The 26,024-nt window shown below is 41.4% G+C and overlaps 1 protein-coding gene across 1 annotated transcript in view; it reads left to right on the top strand.

Moving 5' to 3' along the window:
• The first annotated feature begins 4,407 nt into the window (after positions 1-4,407).
• hgfb (hepatocyte growth factor b) overlaps positions 4,408-26,024 on the top strand; it is a 28,934-nt gene continuing 7,317 nt past the window's right edge. Inside the window, exons 1-12 of the mRNA XM_086109583.1 lie at positions 4,408-4,591; positions 6,103-6,262; positions 7,453-7,565; positions 7,904-8,018; positions 11,086-11,228; positions 12,434-12,554; positions 14,366-14,484; positions 17,520-17,685; positions 18,888-19,015; positions 19,819-19,912; positions 25,012-25,142; positions 25,645-25,674. Of these exons, the coding sequence (XP_085965709.1) occupies positions 4,543-4,591; positions 6,103-6,262; positions 7,453-7,565; positions 7,904-8,018; positions 11,086-11,228; positions 12,434-12,554; positions 14,366-14,484; positions 17,520-17,685; positions 18,888-19,015; positions 19,819-19,912; positions 25,012-25,142; positions 25,645-25,674 (1,369 nt within the window). The 5' untranslated portion in view covers positions 4,408-4,542. The remainder of the gene's footprint in view (positions 4,592-6,102; positions 6,263-7,452; positions 7,566-7,903; positions 8,019-11,085; positions 11,229-12,433; positions 12,555-14,365; positions 14,485-17,519; positions 17,686-18,887; positions 19,016-19,818; positions 19,913-25,011; positions 25,143-25,644; positions 25,675-26,024) is intronic.

Consider the following 26,024-nt stretch of genomic DNA (forward strand, 5'->3'; position numbering starts at 1 on the left):
TAAGAGGGGGCACATAACCCCAATTTTGCTCCCTACATTGGCTCCCATTACATTTTAGAGTTTGTTTTACGATACTTCGATCTATTTTTTTTCAAATCTTTAACGGTCACGCCCGATCTTACCACTCTGAGATCCTCCACCCCAACGCACCCGCCCGATACGTCAGGTCTGCTGACAAGACTAAGTGGGGCCTCAGAGGGGATTGAGCCTTTTCTGTTGCCGGTCCTTCCCTCTGGAATGAAATTCCATTAAATATTAGGCAAGCCCCCCCATCCCCCCACCCCCGTGTCCAAGATTAAAACTCATTTGAAGACATATCTTTATTTTTTGGCTTCCAAACCAAAATGAGACTGACATTGTTCTATTGTTTTCAGGTGTCTACTGTACATGTGTTAATTAATTTGTGTTTTCACTTTTTTGTTGTATTATTGTTATTTTATAGGTAAAAGAGAGGTAGAAGGTGAGAAGATAGGTGTGAGCATTTCAGCGGTAGGCATGAGAGTATTTCAGTAGACTGGACGAGAGTGCATCAGAAATTTGTGTGAGAGCTTTTCAGGAGTGTGTAGATGAGAAGCCTGAATTACTGTCGTAACCCTGAATGATGCTCTGAGGGATTCTCACAGCCATGCGTCACACGGGGGCGAATTAGCCGCGAGCGGCAGACAACACAAAGCTAACTGTTAGCAGATGTGCAAGAAATGAGGAAACACAGGGTTGCTTGTTGTTTTCATCCTGACACTCGTGTCCTCGAGGCTACCTTTCTTATCCTTGCTATCTTTTGAACAAACGTGCACACATACGTATGGGCACGCGCATACGCACACAAGCAGGGAAAACCAATTTGCAGGGTTAACATGATGTTTATCTTTGTTTGAAGTCACTTGTTAGTGTTTTCCAATGGGTACTTAAGGTCAACTAGTCAGCCGCTCTCATATTCTGGAGTATGCTGAAGCTTCTTTTGCTTGTTTTCACTGATCCTTGCCCCATGCCTCCTCCTGTTTTTTGGTAAAGGTGGGAGAGTACCCAGAGAAAACCCATGTTCGCATTGGGAGAAAATGCAAACTCCACACAGGAAGGCCGGGAATCAAACCCATGACCTCTGCATTGCGAGGCAGATGTGCTAACCAGTCGACACCATGCCACCCTTAATTATACATACAATGAATAATACAATTTTAAAAACTTTATTTATTTCTTTGTTTATTTATCGAAAATGTTAGAATATTGTCTTTCAACTCTTCAGCACAGAGACTGATAGCCTCATCATACAATTTGTGAGAAATACAAACAAATCGAATTAATTATTCATCATTAAAATAACCTATTTTATGTATTTTCTTCTTTTTCTTGTAACCTATTTTTCAATTGACCAGATCCATATGTTTCGAAGAATCGAATGTGGCCCTTGAACACAAAAGAGTGAGTAATAAATGTTTGTTTTTTTTTACTCTTTGCAAATTAATAACACGACAGTTGAAATAACATTAAAGGCAAAAACATATCAGACCACAGAATTGATGTGAGCACATCCAATTGCAGCGATGTCTGAATTTGAGCACCGCTTATGGATGTTGGGTATCTATTGTCCTCAGGTCATTCATTCATTTTTCAAATTCCCAGTCTGAGGCGATTTTAAGTTAACAAATGCATTTCCAGCTCTTACTGTATTATTAAGAGGCCCAAACAGAAATGACGGAAGCGTTACAGAACAAATAAATGAACAGCAGAAGAATAGAAGCAAACATTTCCTCTTCTCTATAGTGTCCCAAAAATTGAGCATGTAAACATGACCTTTTTTTTTTTCTATAAATGATCATTGCAGTTCCCATTGTAGTTTGGTCGGCAGTTGTACGTTGCGTGTGCTTTACAATAGCAATGCATGTGACGCTATGCAGATGGTGGGGGAGGGGGTGTTGGCAAAGGATGTGTCCTTTAAACAGTTATGATTTTGCAGGCATACACAGAGTCCACTAATTGTTCCTCTCACATTCTGCCTTCTCGGTTTACGTCGACACCCATAAACAAAAGAGCAAGGCGGACAAAAGGCTGAAATATTGACATTTTGTCCGTGATTGAAAGTGTGACATGAAAAAGTTATTCCAAGGGCAATATCATTGAATTTTAAAAGCTACATAGCTGATGGATGACTTATTTTCTACTGGTTATCTGTGATTGATGAAGCAAGTGTCACAAGTGACACTTTGATGATCTGTGTGTAAAAGTGAACAATGTTGGGATGAAAATCCATTTTTTGACAGCTAGCTTGTAAAACAACATGCAACAGAGTGTAAAACAAGTCATATTCACTGTCGTTCCCATGTGAAATCCAAATACCGGGATGTCTTGAGATATGAGTTTAATGCTTCCTTTGACCATGTGTGTAACTCAAAACACTTGGATGTGAAATCATCTTTCCCCATTGAAATGAAAGGAAATGCCGTTAATCCATTCCAGCCTCCCCCACACCAACCCCCCCACACCCCCTCACTTTTTGTAATGTGTTTTTTACCGGGGAAAATAACACTTTCTAAAATTGTACTTCACAAAATCTTATTTCTTTAACACTCACATAGCAGCAACACAAACAACAAGCACATACATCAAAAGAGAATTAATTGGATTTTTTTAAACACCAAAATGCTCGGCCTGGACGTATCATTTCATCTAATGAAATTCTGCTAGATTAATGCTGACATACAATATAAAATGCCATTGGCCAATTTGCATACTTAATATACATGCATACAGGCATACAAACATATCATGATTATTATACAACAAATATGACAATATACCTTGTTCTTCATGCTCTGGGGGAACAATAAATATTCCTGAAGTTTAGTTGGGGCCCTCTCTACCTGTTCTTCCAGTAGACTTTTGTCTCATATTGCGAATCACCAAAATCATTCAGATGACTTTATTTTAAAAGTATGATGCATGCTGCAAAACAAAATCAGAAATACATTCTTACACAAGTTACGTCACAAAATAGTTGTGGGGGAAGAGTTGTGTGCGTGTGCATGCATGTGTGTGTGATTCGTGTTACTCCAACTGTCAGCAGGGTTCACTTACGAGCAGCGGCGTCAATTTCGCGCCCGGACAACAGGAAGTGTGTGTTTGTTTTAGGCGGCGGGATCTCTTAACACGGCGTATCTGTGTTGACTGCATCTGCGTCTGCTGTCATCGCTAACCTCAACACACATGTACGTACAAAAAAAAGCCCATGAAAAAGGTTCATTCGGGATGGGAAGCTGTTCAACCATTTTATTATTATATAATATATAATATTATTTTTATTTATTTTATTATTTGTTCCTTCCCCCCCACCCCCCATTTTAAAGTAAGCATTAAAATTCCCCACAAGTTCCATCAAACATTTATTCCATCAAACAATACAGTGTTTCTTCATCTGGGCCAATAATAATTGTGCCCTACAAATTCTGTCACAAATGCATTCATATCATTCAGGAAGTTGTGAGTCCTTCAAGTGCTGTTTTTCTTAATTTGGGGCAACATCTTTTTTTTTTTTTCATATCAGGTGGCAAACTGTAAACCATTAGAATAATGTTACTTTGCTTTTTGGGGGGCAAGCATTATTGTGCGACAAGAATGTATTCTATTTGGGCGGCCCGGTCGTCCAGTGGTGAGCGTGTCGACCTCGCAGTGCAGAGGTCCCGGGTTCAATTCCAGCTCCGGCCTCCCTGGATGAAGTTTGCATGAACTCCCTGGGATTGCATGGGTTTTCTCCGGGTACTCCAGTTTCCTCACACATTCCTAAAACATGCATGGCAGGCTGATTGAACACTCCAAATTGTCCCAAGGTGTGAATGTGAGTGCGGATGGTTGTTCGTCTCTGTGTGCCCTGCGATTGGTTGGCAACCGGTTCAGGGTGTCCCCCTCCTACTGCCCGAAGACGGCTGGGATAGGCTCCAGAAACCCCCCGAGACCCTTGTGAGGATAAAGCGGATCGTAAAATGTATGAATGAATGAATGTATTCTGTATTTGCGCTGCAATGGTATTTTTTATAATTCAGGGCAAAAATTATTGTTCTCCACACATAATGCCCTGCATGTACTCATATAAAATATGAAAATGGGAGTCCTTATAGTGCTTCGGAATTTTCTTAATTTGAAACAAAAATTATTGTGTTCCAGTAATTTCATCGTGAATGTACATGTAATCATCATATGAGTTGAGAAATTGCTGTTGTTGTTTAAAAAAAAAAAAAGATTGTTACAGCATTTGATGATGGGGACTGCCGGACTGGGTTTTGTCACTGCAATGTGACTTTTTGGCAAAAAATCAAGAAGGCTGAAAGAAGAAGTTAATGGGGTGGGCACGAGAAGTATAGGGAGGGCTGAGGCGGAGGAGGAGGGGTGAAGGAGCCGAGGACGAAGTACTTGGAGGAGAGCAGACGCATCCTCTGTGCAGTGGTGGTAGCAAAATCTCCCAGTGAGCGTCGGATTCCTCCTGGACTTTGGGCTCATTTCTCTGATTACCATTACTTTTTTGTATTTGTGGTATCCGATACTTGGATCGTAATGTGGATTTACAAGTTACTGCTGACTCTCTCCGTGCTCTCTTACTCAGGTAAGTTTGACCGTGACTTCACTTTTGTTTGTGTCTATGTGTGCCGTGACGCACGACCAGGTAAAATAATTCAATCATCCTCCAGCATGACGGGATCAATTTGGATGCATTTTTTCCACATAGACTATTCATTTTTACCCTCGAATCGTTGCTGTAATCGACCAGTGAGTGTCAATTCGTATCTTGCGCACCTTAAACGCGTCTCCGCGGACACACGCGAAGGCACTTGCGCGTGCGTTTGTGCGTGTATGAGCGGAGGAACTCAAAATGTAATCCGTCATGACCGCTATGGATCATCGATTTGCGTGCGTCATCGCTATCTGCGCGTGTGCGCGGGTTGGTGTGGGTGCGCGTCAGCCTCAGTCAGCAGCGACGTACAACCGTGAATGACATGAGCCCCTATATGTTAGTCATTGTGGTACAGTATGCCCACAGTAAACACTTTCATAAGTCAACAACAATTCTTTGATGACTTTTAAACAGCTTTTTGTTGTTGTCGTAATCGTATATTGCCCGAGTCATTTTTAACATACTGTTAATTGCTTATTGCATGCTTGTTGTATTGTGTGTATGCTGTATATTGCCAAATTGAGATATCAGTTTAATTAATTCCGTGACCATGCTCGTATCTCAAAACATTCATATATAATGTGTCGCAGCACAGTGTTTGGAAGTCATTGTCCTATTGGTTAGCTAGTCCGGTTTACAATTCTGAGGGATCCCACTTCGAAGCATAACGATGAAGCGGGTTTGCACGTTCTCCCCATTCTTGTGTGGCTTTTCTCTGGGAACTGCAGCTTCCCTCTACTGAAGACGAAATTGTGAATGTGAGTGTGAATGGTTGTTAAGAAGCCCTCAGATTGTGTGCATCAATAAAACAAAGTAAGTTGTGACACACAATTAATTTTATTTTCATAATTAAAGACTTCTACATCAATATGTGTGAAAGCTTGTTTTCAATATGTGTCCTCCAGTTGACCAGTGTATCCTGCTATCCCGCTTCTCAGCCAAAGTCAGTTGGCATAGTTTCAAGCTCGTCTGTGACCCTAACATAATATGGTCAAGCACCCCCCTGCCTCCGAGGCATAGTTACTGTATACATACGCGGCTATTTATGATTCATCATTTTGTATTTCATTAAAGTTGTGGCCAGCCGGGGTATATCAAAGTATACATCTGGTACTTGTACTATACTGTATTATGTTCAACTGTAACTTGCTATGTAGCAGTTGCATGGTTCATCCTGATCTGCTTGTGGTTCTTTTGCTCCGTCATGATCTGTTCATAGTCCATTATGAACACTAGCTGGCCAAATAAGGTTTTTAAAAAAGAGTTGCCTCATATTAGGAGCATCTCACATAATAATGCACTCCACTGCAAACTACAACGGCAATATTAAACTTAAGCCAAATGAATACAACCAAAACTGAGCATTATATTGACTTTGTATCTCATTGGCTTGTACTTAATGCTATGTCCAATGTATTCTGTATGTGATGTCTTTGTATCAGAGGGTAGAAGAAATGCACTGCAAGACTACCAGAGGACCGATGGCGTGCATCTGTTTGGCACATCTCCAAGCTCCTCCCACCTGACAAAAAGTAGGAGGGTCAGCATGGCCAAGTGCGCTCGGATCTGCAGCCGCAACAAAAAACTCCCTTTCACCTGCAGGTAATGCCTCCACTGAAATGTCACTGCACCGAAAGCACTGACGTTGGAGTCAACCCTAAAATGCGCACTTCATACCCAAATCTCAGACTTGTGTATTTTTGTGCATGGGTTTGAAAGTCTTTTTTTTTGCATCTACTCATGATAAAAATGCCAATGAAATTTGTTTGGTGGTAAGTGAATCTGTCTTTTGAGACTGAATTTTCAAGGACTTCCGGTGAGTGTCCTTGAGTGTTTTGAAAGGCGCTGATAAATAAAATGTATTATTATTATTATTATTAATTAAATGAGAGGGTCATATTTCCTGGCAAGCCATAAAATTTTTTCACAATACTATTATACATATAATGAAAAAAAACCTGAAATTCTTTAGTTGTGATTGTACAAAAAAAAAATCCTGAAAAAAAACACCACTTAAAATGGCCAAAATGACAGACTGCCTGTGTCTTTTTGTACCCTGGTTCTTGAAATTTCTTTGTGGGTCTTCTCTTGATATGCATGTCGACCGAATTTCATATTAAAAAGTGAAACTGGGTATTGGTGCTGAATTTTCAAATATTTAAAACTGTGTTTTGTGTTTTAAGGAGAGTCACCAAACTTTGTTGCAATGCGCCGTCCACGCGCAATGACAAAAACTGAAATTCGTCCCAGTTTAGCGTCGACTCTGTGTCAAGAATACATAGTTTGAATTTGGTAGCAAACTTTAACGGACCTCCAGAAATGGCTAAAATGATCCTAAAATGGTGACTTCATACCGAAATGGTTGTATTCTCGTGTCTTTTCAGATGTGGCATCTTGAGCCTTCTTGATGAATTTACTCGTGACCAACATCCCAACCAAATTTCATGTTGCTCAGTGAAACTAGCTTTGGGGGCCGAATTTAGAAAAAAGTTTGATGGTTTCATCGATTTGCAACTCCAACAAAAATTAATTTTCACACGCCTACAAGACAATTCAAAAGTAATTTGGGCTACGCTTAATAATGATAGTGGAACAACATTTCAAAAGGGCTTTGTTTCTGCTTCAGTTGTTTTCCGATGTTCATTCGGGTGTATTTGGTGTTAAGCAGGCCACTCTTAATTGCGTTGCATGACGTAATAATGGTGGTAATTGAGTGGAATGTTGCCTGTATGCTTCACTTTTCCGATTTTTTCCCTGCTCTAACTGTTTAATTTTTATTTTCTTGTGCCCAGAGCGTTCCTCTATGATCACCAAAACAGGAAATGCCAGTGGCTGTCTTTTGACCGTAACTCGCCTGTCGCCCAGATGCAACACGACTTGAACGTCCAACTGTATCAAAAGAAAGGTGATTATCTCGCGCGATGTGTCCACATCAATTGCTATTGTTGTTGAAATCGGTAAAAAAAAACAAACAAAAAAAAAACAACAACAACCCAGACGTATTTTTAGCTATGTTAGGATGTCGTCCTTTGAGAGGTAAACAAGGGAAGGGCAAGAACCGATGTCGTTGTTTATTGTGTCGCAGCACATTATGAATCATTTTGTGTCATTATGCGACCTTTTGTATAAACTGTGGAAATTCCTCTCTGCTCCGCTCTGAATGACCAACACATCTGCAAAGTCTTCATGCAAGCACATTTGTTCATTACAGCAAGACCATTAACATTCAGATTTTGTTTTCAGACTACATTCGCGAGTGCATCATTGGTACCGGTGAGAGCTATAGAGGTCGACGGTCGATGACAGTCACTGGAATCCTGTGCCAGTCCTGGGCCTCCCCTATTCCTCATGAACACAAGTAAGAACCATCTACTGTATGTTTATATAACTGTGTTTGTTTTGGCCTGTTAGTGATGCAATTAGTCAGTAGCTATAGGCTACGGTGCATGCTTGTGCACACGATATAAGACAGTAAGAACTCCCAGAGTGCAATCCATCATCAAAAATGCACACATCAGTTCTTGCTGCAGGCTTAGTGTTTACCCAAAAATGTGTGTGTGTGTGTGTGTGTGTGTGTGTGTGTGTGTGTGTGTGTGTCAGTGTATGTGTGTGTGCGCGAGTGTGCACGCACACACACACACTTCGATTATATCGACCAGCCTAGGGTGAAGCTGGAGGTACTTCCCCGCTGAGTTACATTCCCAGATAAACCACATTTTTCTAATCGGGTACCCCGTAAAAAAAAAAAAAAAAAAAAGGCAATTAAAAATGTACTCGTGCAAGGAGTGAAACATTGTTTCTCCACTGTGTTATGGTGAAAGTCTGGTGAGTCACAAGGAGGGATTTTACGCTTGCATTCAGCGTGAAAGCCTAGTTGCAGCGACGGTGGTTTGGCCGGAGGGAAAATACCTAAAAGGACAAAAACCAAGCTCAAACGAATCATCGATGAGCCTGTTGCACCATTTCGTCCAGCAAGCAACCACTGGAAAAAAAAAGAACATTTTGCAACAGTCACTGCTAGAATACATAAAATAATACCAAATTTGACCACAGGTAGCTGGTGGATATCATTAGAGTTCTTACTCTGGCTAAGTGAAATGATCCCTTAAGCTTTGATGCGAAAAACTGAAAACTGCTTCAGGTCCACAGGAGACTGTCGCGTTGACCTTTCCACCTCAATAGGATTAAACAGGAAGTAATTATGAAGATGGAAAATTGTCACTGTGGAGAACAGGACAAAGCTTATGTAAATATTTTGACTTTCAAATAATGAGAGGTGGCCCAGTGGTTAGCGCGTCGACCTCACAGTGCAGAGGTACCGGGTTCAATTCCAGTTTCGGCCTCCCTGTGTGGAGTCTGCATGTTCTCCCCGGGCCTGCGTGGGTTTTCTCTGGGTACTCTGGGTACATTCCAAAAACATGCATGGCAGGTTAATGGAAAACTCAAAATTGTGCCTCGGTGCGAGCGTGCGTGCGGATGGTTGTTTCTGTCCGTGTGCCCTGCGTTTTGCTGGCAACCGGTTCAGGGTGTCCCTCGCTACTGCCCGAAGAGAGCTGGGATATGCTCCAGCATGCCCCGTGACCCTTGTGTAGATAAAGCGGTTCAGAAAATGGATGGATGGATGAAAAATTAGAGGGCGCTCGACAAAACACATTAAAGACAGTGATTACCTAGTGTGCCTTGATCTGCCATGGGACCATGTAAAGTATGTTTATGCCGCTGTGCGAGCTAGTTCACTTTATGTCGACAAATTAACCAAGAGCATTGAAACGATGTAGCCAAATAATTCTGAAATGTTTTTTTCCCAATTTTTTGGTGGTAAAATATATGCCTCAAAATTTTTCAAAACATGCTCCTGTATTTCTCCTCGGCAATCAGCAAAGACATTTTACTGACCTATCCAGATGGCATGTGGATACGCTTCTCCGAAGGGTTAACTAAGCAACCGGTTCAGAGATGGTCTTTCCATCATCACTTGGAAAAACACTGTTTGGCTCACCGTGTGGCTCTCTGGAGGCCCAGGCCATGTGCGGTCCTCATGGAGAATATATGAGTCACCATCATCATTGTCGATTGTTTACATTTCTTCCACTATGGCCTCATGGAACGCTATATTGTTTCGCTTGCATTCTTTTCAGTGGTGGGAAGTAACCAAGTACAAATATTGGTACTGTTCTTAATTTTTTTTTTCCTCAGGTGATCTTGGCGTCTTCAAGAATGATTTGCCATGAATGCCTTGTGTTTTGTGCCATCTTAAAAACCACCAGTTCATTGCGTTTGAAAAGTCCTCTTATCTGACAAACGTCAGGATTATTTTTCGGCTGTTATTGGCTAATTTAGTCAGTTCACAACATTCACAAAGCTATTGAAAAACCTTTTGATGACATAAAAGCGGCACGCCAAGTTATTTAAACAGGTACATGTGAGTTGGCATTTTGATATGTGCCTGTTAGATTTATTTGGGGTCCTATCCATTGTTATGAGCTGAAAATCTTGTCTATTTGCTGTTTTTTTGTACCGAGGCTAAATCAATATTTTGTCGCCATCTACTGGAATCTTGGTGTTCATCCATCCATGATCTGAACCGCGATTCCTCACGAGGGTTGCGGGCATGCTGGAGCCTATTCCAGCTGTCTTTGGGCAGTAGGCGGGGTATACCCTGAACTGGTTGCCAGACAATTGCAGAGCACCAACAACCATTCACACTCACAATCACTACCCGGGAGAATTTAAAGTGCTCAAATAACCTACCATGCATGTTTTTGGAATGTTGTAAGAAATCGGGGTGCCCGCAGGGTAGTTTGATTCAGTCTTTTTTCGCCTGTGCTTAAGATCTGTTTTGTTGTGTGATATGTTCCTGCCATTGCAATTTGCGTCAGTGTATTCCTTAACATTTATTGTTGTGTGTAAAAGCTCAAAAAAATGGGTAAAGTCCTGGGGTGCCATGCATGGAAAAAACACGTGAGTTTGGGCTGACACGTTATTAACACATGATTCCTTGTCTATAGAATTGATGAGCTTGATGCGACAGTGGGTGATTGGTTTGTGTCAAATAATTTTAACTGACTACAGTTGTTCATGAAACATAGTTTCATGATTGTGTACATGCTAGATGGATAGTGCTGGCGCTTTATGGTCCTCTTTGTTTTCAGTGCTTTGAACAAAATGTGAATACATTTGCCACTTCTGATTTTCTGCAAAGTGATTCAATCTCAGTCATCAAGGTGACAGTGCATCAATTCCGCTCATACTGAGAGGACGCCGACTGCCCGGGACAACGGCCGCCGTGGCCTTGAGTGCATTGTTGGTTTTGTTAGTTCTTCTTTTCCCCAAGACATCGCTGCACACGCTACCTGCCAACAGCTTACAGATGGTCCCTGCACATGTGCTGCATGTTTGCGTAATGGCTGCTTTGCTCCCGACAGATTCATGTCCAAGGGCTTCAGCAAGAAGGACCTCAGGGAGAACTACTGTCGAAACCCGGATAACTCCACCGTTGGACCGTGGTGCTTCACCACCGACCCACGCCACAGACACCAGGAGTGTGGAATACCGCAGTGCTCTCAAGGTTGGCCAAATGCATAAACAAACACGTTTGGGAGTTTATTCAGTGGTACCTGTGAGGTCCAGCAAATTTCAAGCCACGGTTTGGGTGTGAAATCTCTAATTTTCAATCATTAACCCTCGTTTAATTTGGAAAGCAAGTCTTATAACGCTCATTTGAACCTGTAAACTTGCCTTAAAATCTGAATGCAAGAAACCATCATTTGAAACACCCCAAGGAAGGATTGAAACCCTCATTTGAATGTATGACCCCCTCTTGAAACCTTACTTTGCTGTAACCGCAGCTTTAAATAATATTTTGAAATGCTAACCCTTGTTTGAAACTCTAATCTAAATTTGAAACCATAACCTCGTCTTAAATCTCTAATTTGAAACCCTCAGCCTTAATTAAAACATTTGAAACCTAAACCGTGTCTTGAACCCCTCTGTTCAGTTGTTTTGCCATATCTGAAACCCTCATCCAAAATTTGAAACCCTAATTTAAAACCCTAACTTGGTTTGAAACCTAGCCACACAGCTCTAATTAAAAAGATAGCCATGACCTCAAACTTAAAACCCAATACTGGCTTGAATCCCGAATTTGAAACCCTGGTCCATGTTTGGAACCAATACCCTGAACTGAAGCCCTCATTTGAAACTCCAACCCTGGCTTGAAACCCTACTTTGAGGATAACCAGATCCACCATGTGACTGGTGATGAAAACAAGTTTGGCACCCGTTTAATGGGAAACATGCTCGCTTCAAAGTGCACAAAATTTGCTTTGTGAAAGTAATGCACGCACACAGCTCTGTGTAAAAACACACTCCGCCGTGGACATCTGCCTCTAATCTACGTGTGCCGTGTTGTTGACAGTAGCAGCATTCTGCATGGACAAATGGAAGATTTGCCTACATGAAAGAAACCGACACTTTCTTGGCTCATTCACTCAATAAATGCTTTGAAGTATGTGTAAAGACAGTCACATCTAGGTGTTTCATTACCAAATGGTGTGTAACCTAGAAAATACATTATTGTAGTGATAAAATATGTATGCAATTAAATGTTTAGTTTTCAGAAAGAGAAACTTTTGTGCTCAAGGGCCACGTTTGAATTTAAAGCCAGACGGATGGGGCAGAGGAGCTAAATGGGGTGTGAAAATGGTTTTTATTTGTTTCTATAAGTTCTTTTGAAGCATTGATTGTATGCATGCATGTGTCATGATTGTATAGTGGAGTGCATACATTGCAACGGGGAGGAATACAGAGGACCCATGGACCACACAGAGAGTGGAAAAGAATGTCAACGCTGGGACCTGGAGGAGCCGCACAAGCACCTGTACCATCCCGACAGGTAACATGCACAAACATGATCACACAATTTCAGTTAAATTAGCCCGTCCCACCTCCCCCGGGTCGGAGTCTAAGCTTCTCCGATAACGCGAGAGAAAGCTTTTCACAAGAGGGGTCTGAATAGTCCCTCAAAACTGAACCACCAATGGATTTATTGAGGATGTAACTGACAAAAGCAGATCAAGTGTTTTGAGCATTCGCGCTGAAGAACTCACTGGATGGCGCTTCACAGTGCAGATGGACAATGACCTGAAGCATACTTCAAAAGCAACCAAAGAGTTTTTGAAGTCAAGGAAGTTATGCAATTAAGTCAGTCACCTGACCTGAATTAGACTGAGCGTCATCAGACATGAAATTCGGCATCAGGTGATGTTGTTGATGCATTCCAGATCGTACAATCATCTTTGCTTCTGACTAAGCTGGGAGGGAGTTTCCGAGTCTCTGAAACCCTCCGGTGGTGTCAGAGACAGATTTTTGCTGAAATGCTCTGTATAGTCACTAAATACGTCGTTAGAATAATTAATCTTTGAAAGTGTCCAGTAGGGAGAAAAAATGATACTAGATACAGTGAATCCTCGCTATAACGTGGTTCACCTTCCGCGACTTCGCTGTTTCATGGATTTTTGATGAGATTTGATCACTTATTTTTTGACATTTTAGGGGAAGCTGAGCTTCCCTTGCAGTCTTACAATAATCGGCTCTGCATTGTATACATAGTTCAGTATTGTATAATAACTGTAAAAAAATAAAGCTGACTACTTCACGGATTTCGCCTATCACGGGTTCTTTTTGGAACGTATCTAATCCCCGTGATAAATGAGGGTTCACTGTACATCGTTAAATAAACTCGCATGATTTTCTTGCAGTCTGGACATATGGGTCAACTTCTCCTGCTCTGACTGCTACTGGGAGATTGTTTCAGAGTATCCACCAAAAGACTCCAATAACACCAGAACCCCCCCCCCCCCCCCCCAAGAATAGTCTGAATAGTCACTAAATAGAGGTTTAAATTACCCTGCGTGATTATTTTGCAGACTGAATGCAGAGAGGTCAGTCTTCTGTTCTGATTACAGCTGGAAGTCTCTCTGTGTCAAATGCCAAAGAACAACTTTGCTCTGAGTGATCACTGAATACGCTTACGATTGCTAAAATGAGCAAAAGCGGCTAATCTCAAAAAAAGCTTGTGGAAAAACTTGGTGTAAGTCTTGTGATAAAATACCTTTTATGAAGACACCTGGGAATTTGCAAATAAAATTGCTTAATAAGTCTCCTCTAAGGTCATGTGCTTGTGATGTCAAAAGTGATTTAGAAGTCAGCCGGTGTACTTACGTCTCCCTGTAGAGACACACTTGATATTATTATTATTTTAGCAGTGATTCGCTAGCAAAACGTTTCAATCTGACTAATTGCTCTAAATTCCTGCTTAAATATTTGTCCTGAAGCGAGTACTTCATTTTACTCCCTGATTTTGTCATGCTGTGTGTGGTGTGCAGGAGACGGGAAGAACAAAATCCAGACAAATGAGTAACCAAATAGGCAGGACCTTTTATCATGTTTCTTTTTCAAGACAAACAAACCGTGAAAGTGCAGACAAGAGAGTAAAACAAGTGAAATTATCGTGTTTCTGGAAACCAGGCCATACAGTGAGTACACTGATGAAGTTAGCAGCGAGTCCTGCAGTCTCTTATTTGATTAATTGACTGATTAAGAAGCCGTCCTGGAAATCATGCCGCAGTATGTTTCATTGAAAGCAAGTTATTTGATATGAGTGATTCTGCTCACTCTTACTTTTTGATGCATGTTTCACATTAGGTATCCCAACAAGGGCCTTGATGATAACTACTGCAGGAATCCAGACGGACGCCACAGGCCCTGGTGCTTTACCACGGACCCAAACACAAGCTGGGAATACTGTGCCATTAAAGTTTGTGGTAATGCAACACTTGGTGATTTTATTGAATCCATTAGAGTGGCATTTAAAGTGTGATATGTGCGCCACTATTGATGCGTGAGCTACTTCTAGTGGTACTTTAAAGAATCACAAAATTAAATGTTTAAATGTTGCATCATGTTACAGTGGCTTTTTTTTTATTACAGTCCAGGAGAGTTGTTAAGTACAGTTCAGTTGTGTCTAAATTTTAAGCACAGTACATTTGCTTTTAATTTTGAAGAACTGTATTTTTAAACATTCATTTTTTTATTTAGCTTTGATTTGCAATTCATTTTAAATACATTATTATTATTTAAGTACAGTTCTTAATGTTCAAACTGGGCATACTAGTACAGTGATTTACAATAGTACGACTGTATGATGTTTCTAAAAAAACCTCTGCCTCATTTTTAATGCACACTTATTTAAATGTTGGTCTTTATGGTGGTACGCCGTGCTGAGATATAAATATTAAAACAAATTATTCCATTAAAATGTAATACCACATACAAGCTAAATGTAAAAACCAAAATAAATGTTTGAGAACAACCTGCTCTAAAAGAGGAAATTCAAATGTATTTTACTTAAAAGGGATCTACAACTGAACTGCACTTAGCAAATGTATTTGAAACAAGTTCAAGCCACTGTAACACTAGGCCTAATCAATATTTAATCCAGCGATTCATAATCATTGGACCAACACATTGAGTTTGAAGAAAAATGTATTTTTGGTGGAGGGCAAAACGATGCTTGTATAATCTGTGAAAAAGTGAAGAAACATTTTCCAAAATGACAACAATTTCATTCAGCAAGAAACATACTTGATTGACAAAAGAAAATGATGTGGTGGGCTGGATTGGGCCCACGTGCTGTAATGTGGTTGAAAAGGACCCTTTCAAAGGCAATGAGTCCTCTGTGAAGTGAGGCTGCTGTCGAGTCATCAGCCTGCTTGGCACCATGTTTACTACGAGGGCACTCTTCCGTGTGGATCCACCAGTGATTCAGTGTCCCGAGGCTCCCCCATTTTCCACCACCTTATGCCCCCGCTCCTCTCCCTTTAAAAATAAAATAAATAAATAAATCCTCTCCCACCTCCTCGCTGTCCCTCTTATGGAGGTTTGTTGGAAACGGAGCGAGTTTACGACCCAGTGAGTCTTAATGAAAACAAGGCAGGGAGAGTGAGGGAGCACAGTGTTCTTTTCTCTGTTAATGTTTGAAATTAGTTGTTGTTGCTGTTTTTTTTTTTTTGAACATCTAAACGTTGTTTTTGGATTCATTCTTTAAAGGCCCAAGAGTTAATTAAATGGCTGCTTTTAAAAGCATAGGGAGGAGCGGCGACATAAGCTGGAGTCATGCTTGCTCAATATAAAACACAATCATTTAGAAGTCACACATATTGCACAGGGCGGCACGATGGTCCAGTGGTAGCGCGTCGATCTCAGTGCAGAGGTCGTGGGTTCGATCCAGGCTCCGGCCTTCCTGTGTGGAGTTTGCATGTTCTCCCCGGGACTGCGTGGTTTTTCTCCGGGTGCTCCGGTTTTCTCCCATATTTTAAAAACATGGCATGGCAGGCTGATTCAACACTCTAAATTGTTCCGAGGTGTGAGTGTGAGCGCAGATGTTTGTTTGTCTCTTTTTGCCCTGTGATTAGCTGGCAACCGTTTCAGGGTATACCCCGCCTACTGCCCAAAGACAGCTGAGATAGGCTCCGCGACCCTTGTGAGGATAAAGCGGACTGGAAAATGGATGGATGGATATGCTGATGTGCACGCCTTAGGCTGATGGTGGCAGTAGTGTGACAAAAGTAGAGTCGATTATGTCTAGAAGAAGTAGACAGAGTGCTGCGTCTTGTCGTGTGTGCCCAATGGCCACCTGGGGGCCATTACAGGCACGGATACAGAGTCGGCCACTTCTCTCATTGCCATGCGGTTATTCTTGACCGAGGATAAAGAACATGCCTCAGAGAATTCTTCTATTATCGGTCTAAATGTGTTGCTCTGCAGTTTGTGTTCAAATATCCGTTGCATTCAAAGGGGGAAGAATACATGGTTATATATTGCTTTTTTTGTCATACTTGAGTTGATCAAAAAAAATTCATGGACAGTAAATACGATTTTGGTGAGCTGAATAGATGAGAATGTAAATCTCCTGGGATGGGGAAAATCCATAGCTAAACCACAGCTTTGTGTAAGCTGCAGGAGTTCAAGCTTGGGAAAATGTTACACCTTATAGTTCCAATTTTCTGGTACATACAGAACGCACATGTTTTAAACTATATTACATTGTTATCTCAGCACTTATGATGCAACATTCTGGGACCGGGTATTTAGAAACAGCTGCAGTCGCTCTTTGCTAAACAAGTCTGAGTCTCTGGGACTTTATAATGTCGGTGCAGGTGCAGAATTACATACGGATAAGCATGCAAAATGGCAGGCATATTATCTGGGAAGGAGTCTGTGTGTGTGTCTGGAGGGGGGGGTGAATTATTGGAGTCATTTCATAATTTGTCTGCACACTTTGCTGCACCCTGAGAATGTTCTCGCCTCTTTAATTCTCACGCTCTCCCTTATCTTATCTTTCATCTCACCCTTGTCTCTCATCTCGCCTTTAGTCGGATAAGTTTTTTTTTAAAAACATGGATTATTTATTGTATGTGTAATTTAATAAATAGTTGGTCTGACAATTAAAGATAAAATGAAAACATGACAAAAAATGATTTATCCATAAAATATTCATTCTGGACGGCATTTAAATATAATTAAGTGATTTGACTGCTCAATATCTGTGTAATTAAGATATCAAATACAAATTACAGAAAAATGGTTGCCAAATCTCATATATGAAAGTCATCAAACAAAGTTAATTATTTAAAAAAATAAAGTTTGAAATGGAAAATACATAGCTGGTGTATTTGTGTATCCTTTGTGTGTGTAATACTGCATACAATATTATTCATGAAATAGGGTGTGGACTCTTTTTTTTTAAAGAATATTTTCCATTTAGCTTCTCCTTGCTTGCTGTTTTTTGCCTCCACAGAATCTCCTCCCAAAAGGACCACAGTGGAAACCAGCGAGTGCTATCAAGACAAAGGAGAAGCTTACAGGGGGACGGTGGACATGACCCCCACTGGTCTCACCTGCCAACGCTGGGACTCTCAGTACCCCCACAACCACTCCTTCATCCCGCAGGCATACACTTGCAAGTGAGTCACCCATCCATCCATCACTCACTCAGTCTGCATGAAGGTAACAGTGGATCGAAAAAGTCAAAATACGCCTGCTCTTATTGGCATTTTGTTGTACAGTATGCATAAAATAGGAGACCAAGATAAATCCATACAAATCTTTTTTTCCGCCATTAATGTAACTCCTAACCTGTACAACTCAATCTTTATGAGAAAAGAAGTCAAAATAAATAAGTGAGATATGGTTGGACATGTGTGCACACCCTCTTATAAATTTGCCCACTTATACAGTTACGTAGTTAAATATGCTGTAACCTAACTGTTACCTAGTTATATTTAGTCTCTAAGTTACAGTTATAATTACTTAGTTCAAGTAACTTAGTTGCAGTTACAGTTACGTAATTGTCAGTTATAGTTAAATTCTTTGTTACAACCTGGAGATTTGGCCGTGTTCAAAATTTATATATTACCGGTACATTTAAACAAGAGCTATATATTAGTTAACACTCACCTGCCACCATTGAAAGTGCCACTGATTAACCGCAAATACATTTTAACTGTTTTAGTCTGCTTTTCCTGACATTTTTGGGTCATATATTTCATCAGAAACCATAGTCCACAGAGAGCTTCCACGGCACCAGAGGGATCTTATTGTTCAGAAGAATCAGTCAAGAGATGGGTACAAAAGAATTTCCAAAACATTAGATTCACAATGGAGCAATGAAACACAGTAAAGACAGTCAACTCTGATTGGACAAAGTCTGGCCCCACAATGACATTTCCAAGAACTGGACATCTCGCCAAAATTGATAATAAGACGAGAAGAAATCTGTTCAGGAAGGTTGCCAATATGTCGACAGTAACATCTAAGCTGCTGCAGGAATTTCTGGCAAATACTGGCTGTTTAGCACATGTGACAACAATCTTCAATCTTTTTCATTCATCTGGGCTATGTTGGTTAGCGTGGCAAAACGTAAGCCCTAAGAGGGTGTTCACACTTGTGCAACCACTCCATCTCCGTTGTTTATTTTCACGTCACCTCTCAACACAATATATTTTTTTTTTCATTTGAGTTGTACAGGTTATGGGCCACACGAATGTAGGAAATCATTCCTAAAATGATTTTCCTTGGGACATGTTTTTGTATCACACAAACCTGTCACTTGAACAGGGGTGTGCCGATTTTTTATATTCACTGTACATTTCTTGCCGTTTTCCAGGGATTTGAAAGAAAACTACTGCCGGAATCCAGATGGCCAAGAATTCCCATGGTGCTTTACAATGGACCCGAGAGTACGCACCATGTTGTGCACCAACATCCCTCAGTGCGGCTCCCAAAACAAGCCTGGTGAGAGACTGGCTTTACGTTCCAAAATAGCAGTGGCTAGATTCCTTTTCTCACAATAAGAGTTATACTTTACCCAACTTGCAATGTACACCGCACACATTCCATTGTTGATGTATTTTCACCTCGTCCCTGTGGGGAGCTATAGGAGTGTGGGAAGGCCTCGCCACCACGCCTCACACAAACAAAGCCTGATGCTGCGGACGGATTAGAGCGGTCTGGTATGATTCTTGTGGACTATAACGGACAGAAAATACTCATACTACCATTAGATCTGAACGACGATAGATATTACCAAATTTGTTGTGTTCTGCAATACATTGACTATGAAGGCTACTTTTTGAGGTAGTTTGCTGTGGGATCTGGATCACAGCGTATTTGTCCAGATAAATGAAGCATGATAACAAGTGAGAAACAAAACATTCAGTACACCTCTCAGTGTTTAATGTCACAGTCTAATGGTCCCTCTTGCGTTCATCTGTCAATGTGACCCACTCGACGGATAATCATCCAAAAATAACAGCACACAAAAGAAGAGGAAAAAATAAGGCTAGCAAGACAAATTTAATCTTTTTATTTTCTTTTCCTTGATTTTGTAATGGGTCACCACAACCAGAAGTTTCACAAAACCTGCCATGTAAATGAAATGAGATCATGCAGCAACATGAAGCACTTTCACTGCAGACTGTTGATTTCCGTTTTACCTTCTTGAATAAGAATGAGGAACTTCTAAGTGAATTCACATTTCCATACCTGTATTTGAAGCTCACGGCGCTTCATTCAATTTCTTTTGTTGTTCAATTCAGACTGCTACGAAGGCTTCGGAGAGAAATACCGAGGGGAGCAGTCGAGGACAAGATACAAACTGCTTTGCGCCCCTTGGGGGGAGCACAGCAACAGGTGAGCCTTCTACACCCGTCCCGAGCACCCAACCATTTTTATGTAGACATTTCACCATTCTGTCACACATTCTTCCTGGTCGAGACATTTCATACATACATTTAAGAAAATGTCTTATGCAAACCTGGTGAAGGAGGTTTGATTCCAAGTCTGAGAAGCTACAGCCTCCACTTTTCTTTAAAACTATTGATGATATCCACTCCATTTGACCACCTCACCCATAGGTCCCGGAAAATTAATTTGGATTTTTTAATTGTTTTCATAAAATATGTATATTTTGGAGTATATCTGGCAGTACAACCCCAAACACAGCAAGTCAGTCCCTTTCTGACACCCTAAATTACCTTGCCATTGACTGTTCATAAACATGATGAAAAGGTTTCTAGTGCTTGCCTCATTGTCTTACATTGTCAACGGCAGCTGGTCTCGCAGCTGACACTGATGATCCAAAAAGGCAGCGACCCAGGAAAAAAAGAAGGCACAAGAATCCTGGCTTTAACACACTGTCTAAAATTAGTTGGCCTTCAATCGTATTCCTTCGTTGTGGGCAATTGTAAGCTTCCAGCTTTTGTGGTAACAGTTTGGCAGGGTGTCAGTGGAACCTTACCAAGCGTTCAACTTGATTTTCCAAAAATGAATGCCTTAATTACGATGAAAAATGAGACTTCTTAAACATTAAAACCACAATTCAAAGGACTTAAAATTGCCCTAGATGCTATAAACAGCAATGCGATATTTTCTGGGAAACACTTGAAAGAATTTAATGACTTTGTCGTTAATCTGGATCGAGGAAAAAAAAAAATCCATGATCACATCATTGACTTGGAACTTATCCCAGATGACTTTGAGGCAAGATATAGACAAACATCCATTGAGACTCTTATTCACACCTAGGCACAATTAAGAGTTTCCAGTAAACCTAACATGCATGTTTTTTGAAAGTGGCTGTGGGACCTGGAGAAAAACGACTCAAACTCAGCACCTCTCGACTGTAAGACAGACATGCTAACCATGACCCTCCTGTGCTGCCTGGTATAATATTTCTCACATAAAATCCTTTGTAAATGAGAAGTCCAAAACTTAATCAAAGTGGCATTGAAAAAGGTTTTAAAAAGTCTTGATTTAGAGGACAAAACTACGATTGCAGCATGTCTCTGAGCATGAAACAAGGTCAATGCTTGGAGTTTGATGTGGAAGGACACATGCTGGAACTACAACATAGACACTCCAACATCTTGTAGACTTTTTTTTTTCTTCCAGACGAATGGGCTAAGCTACAGCCAACTTTATGGGCCTGATTTACTAAGATCCCAAATTGCGTTTGATAAGTTGAAATTGTGGGAGATGCCCGCAAGTGCAAATTGAAGTTCGCAGTGCACGAATTGGAAGTGTTCATGGAAGATGCAAAAAAGAAATTGATTCCTTTGTTAATTTGGGGGAAGCTAGAAACCTAATAAGAGCCATGTTTTGTTTCGTTGAGCTCTCCTGTGAAATTGGATGTCTGTGCCCATCCTACAAATCTTTGGTTTGAAAACTCATGACGCCACACCTGAAAAACTGCTCTGGGAAAAGCCTGCACCAATTGTCACAGTCGAATGAAATAAGATGCACAGTAATGTAGATTTGAAAGGAGTTTTGTCATTGGTGATATGGCATGACTCCATCTTGTGACTGTCTTCAAAGACTTTGGTCAATCCAGAAGCTGCAAACTTGCACTGTGTAGACCGTAGGTGTCAAGCTCAGGTCCTGGTGGGCCGCTGTCCTGCATATTTTCCAAGTTTCCCTGTTGCAACACACCTGATTCAAATGAGCAGGTTCAATGTCAGGCTTCCGCAGAGCTTGCTGATGATTTGATCATTTGAATCAGGTGTGTTGCAACAGGGAGACTTGGAAAACATGCAGGACAGCGGCCCTCCATGACCTGAGTTTTACACCTATGTTGTAGACCAGGTGTGTCAAACTCCGATCCTGGAGGGCCGCTGTCCTGCACATTTTCCAAGTCTCCCTGTTGCAACACACCTGATTCAAATGATCAGATCATCAGCAAGCTCTGCGGAAGCCTGACATTGAACCTGTTCATTTGAATCAGGTGTGTTGCAACAGGGAGACTTGGAAAACATGCAGGGCAGCGGCCCTCCAGGAACTGAGTTTGACACCTCTGTTGTAGACCATAGGACCATAGACACCTATGGTGTAGACCATAGGTGTATGGTAAGTATGGTAATACTTTCATGCTTTTGTTCTGTTTATGACTTTGACACCTATGGTGTAGACCATAGGTGTCAAACTCAGGTTCTGGAGGGCCGCTGTCCTGCATGTTTTCCAATTCACCCTGTTGCAACACACCTGATTCAAATGATCAGATCATCAGCAAGCTCTGTGGAAGCCTGACATTCAACCTGCTCATTTGAATCAGGTGTGTTGCAACAGGGAGACTTGGAAAACATGCAGGACAGTGGCCCTCCAGGACCTGAGTTTGACACCTATGTTGTAGACCAGAGGCAGGCAAACTACGGCCCGGATCCGGCCCGTTGGTCTTTTTAATCCGGCCCGCCGAAGGTTGGTACACAGTTAAGGTTCAATGTCAATGATTGCATTAATTTCATTTTGGACTTGTAATGATGGGCATTTCAACGCCAGGTGGCGCAGTTACTTGAAGTAGCAGAGCACAGAGAGGGAGGGGGAGACGATACGGAAACCCGCAGTTGCCCCAAGTCAAGCAAATCCCGTTCGATACGACGGAATAAGTGTGTCCGTGCCGCTATTTTCTATCATTGGATCCAAAACAGCGACATGCAATTGACTCTTTATTTCAGTGAGTTTTACTAGAAAAGCAAAAATGTTTACGTCCTGTAGATCATGGCATCCAAATGAAGAGGAACAGTAATGGCTGCGGAAGAGAAAGTAAAGTGTATCTGATCAAACGAAGAGGGTTACAAAGTAAAAAACATTCAGGAGACGCTTGGAGTCTGAAAGACTCAAATCTACGAGACTTTGAAAAATGAGGAAGCGATTCTTGCACAGTCCAATTCTGGCTATTTCCATGCTCAAAGTGAATTGCTTGCGGCTCGACGGACAGTCGAGTAAATAAACGTTTCCTGGAATGGTTTGACTGTTATCGTGCTAAAAACCTTCCGCAAACTGGACCGCTAATAAGAGAGGAAGCGAGTTCCATAGCGCTATGGGCATCGAATACATCGAAGCGTCCCGTGGCTGGGTTCAAAAGTTTGTTGCACGAGATCAGCTGAGCAAAGCTGTCTTGTGTGGTGATCGAGGGGATGCCAAGTTCGAGACTGAGTGAGTGGAAAGAAAGCCACCAGGTCTTTTAATTGTCTCATTTTGTAGCAAATAGTCCTAACTTTGTTATATTTTGTCATATACCTGTCCTGTATGCTGCAGTTTTTGGGCAATATAGTGTTGCACTTTGTTGTTTGTGTTGTCACACATGTACTGTATGTTGTTAACATACTTGGCCCTTCATACAGGACATATACCATAGTTGTTTCACTGTTCTCATTAAAAAAGTATGGTAATACTTTAATGCTTTTGTTCTGTTGATGTTTGGTATGGACTGTCAACATTTACGTTTTTTTATATGTACCGTATCTTGTGCTGACCCGGCCCACCTGTCAAATTTAGAAATCAGTGTGGCCCCCCGAGCCAAAGACTATAGTCCGCAAAAATATTTTGTTTCTGGTATCTTGAAATTGTTAACACCAGCAGAGCAGATTCATTTTCCATTTCATCTCTCACGATCAGTTTGAATCGACTCCTTCTAGAAAATTAAAAAAAATAACATAACATGCCTGTTTGGAAGATGCCATCCTGTGTGTGCCCACTTAATGGATCAGCATCTTTATCTGTGTGAAATATTCACCCATATTTACCTATTGTAGACCCTTTATCCATTTTTGCATATCGTTGTAACCAGCCAGGTGTCGCAGTACTTGAATCCATCTTTTAGAGCAGAGGGTGTTTGTGCAGCTCCACCTCCTACTTGCAGTAGATATTCGTTTTATGATGAAACCCTCTTCAGAACTCTTCATAACCTGTGAAAACGCTTCCCCTTGAGATGACCTAAGTCGACATGAATGACTCCTGATGGTGGCAATGATCTCTGACCCCGCACCTCTCCTCTGCTGAAACGCTTCAAAGCCATTCCGATGCACGCCCTGGCTCCCGCCCAGAGGGGGTCAGAGGTCAAGGTTTAGGGAGTCAACCAGAAAATTGTCTGTTAAGCTCATGGTTTGAGATTCAACAAACACGAGAGATCATTTGTCAAACCTCGCTGTCGTGTTCCTATATGGATGAGCGTGGAGGGATTTTCACAGGAGGCAGAATCATGTGTCAAAGAGTGTAGGTGGCTGTTTTTGTGAGTAATTCCTCTGCGCATCACCTCCTTATCTTGTCCCGCAGGACAAAGAGCCCACACAGCTGTGTACTTCCACTAGCCAGATCGTATCGCCGTGCATTTGCTCGGCTTTTACAAGAAACTCAATCGCTTGAAAGTCTCTCTTTATGACAAAAGGGAGCAAGGGCTTTCTTGAGATTGTTTTGCATCTTTGCCCTTATTTTGCTCAGGCCAAATAAATGGCCGTTTTGAGGGATTTTCCATTCTTGAACACGTCAAATTTTACAAGCGTATTTAAGAATTCAGCCCGTGAAGACAGTTTCCCTGGGCAACAAATTTGAATTACTTACACTTGGTAGATGGAAAAAGCTAAATTGCAAAAGGTTTGAGTTTTTGTCTCGACATGGTGGGTGAATGTGGGTGTAGCATGATGTCAAAATTTGACGATTCATCATAAAACACACAAATAACTGCACAAGGTCAGAACCAAACCAAACATTTCACTTAGCATCATTAAATTTGGTAGGCACATCTATCATCACTCGATGCACAAAAAAATCTCAAAAACCCATGCCTGAAAATACAAAGGAAGCTTCCCAAGTTGGTTTGAAGCAGGAATATTGTGGTAATTTGGGCCATTTCCAGGTGCCCTTATGTCAGACTGTGACCACATTTGAATAATTAATTTCATTTGTTACGTTTTTGTGGTCATCAATGATTAGTTTATGATTCATTCCATGTTTTATAGCGGCGAGAGAGGAGTGACAGTTGCAGGCCTTGAGAGGAACTACTGCAGAAACCCTGATAAGGACAAGCATGGACCATGGTGTTACACCAACAATTCTGCCATTCCTTGGGACTACTGCAACGTGAAACCATGTAAGTGTGCAGTTAGGAACATGAAACCCCAGGAAACAATGGACTCCATAAACAAATTTGTGGGATACTAAAAGCGCGCATAGTAGCACACACGCATTTTTAACAAACCAGAAATTTGTCTGAGAGGAGTGCAAAACAGATCTGTGCGACGTGATCACACGAAAATGGCCTCACAAAGAATGGCGGAAACGAGTTAATTGTCACATACGAAACCTTGCTGTTAGAAAGTGACTCGTAGTGTCGTGGCTGCATACGTGCATACAAGGTACACCAACTAAAGTGATACAATTTTGCTGTTCAGTAGAAAATCCACACAGATCCTGTTTTCCACACTCCAGACTAATAGGACTTGACAAATAGAGGGTCGCTGTTGGCCGTGGCATTTGACCTGCAGTAAATGCAACTGTCTTGTGTATTGCGGAGGGCGGGGGAGTCTTTCCCCTCCTCTCTTATTTGTATCCGTTAATCCTGGCTGACCCCCTTATTTGTCTCCCATGTGCAGGTGATGCTACCCAGAACACCATTTCACTAGGTGAGTGTCTTGGCCAGCTCATCAGTCTGCTTTTAGCTGATTCTGATTGAATGGCATGGCAGAAAAGCGGTCATCCTTATATGTGCACTTGTTACGGTGTGCAACATCGTGTGTGTGTGTGTGTTAATGTGCGTGTGTGTGTGATTAAGCAGAAGCGCAACATTTAATCTGTTCCTCCGGCCATGACACATCAAAAGATGAACTGCTATAAGTTTAGCCTTTAGCTTCATTTTTTTTTCCATTAACGCCATGCGTGAACAGTCAATTATTGCCTTCATTAATGACCTCCTTAACATAGCTGCTTCTGTTTTATGTGTGATTTTCGTAGTGGTGTAATGAACCAATTCAGT

Source organism: Hippocampus guttulatus, chromosome 4 (genome assembly GCF_054856545.1).
Source record: "Hippocampus guttulatus isolate MCC_2025c chromosome 4, RoL_Hgut_1.0, whole genome shotgun sequence".
Classification (NCBI taxonomy): domain Eukaryota; kingdom Metazoa; phylum Chordata; class Actinopteri; order Syngnathiformes; family Syngnathidae; genus Hippocampus; species Hippocampus guttulatus.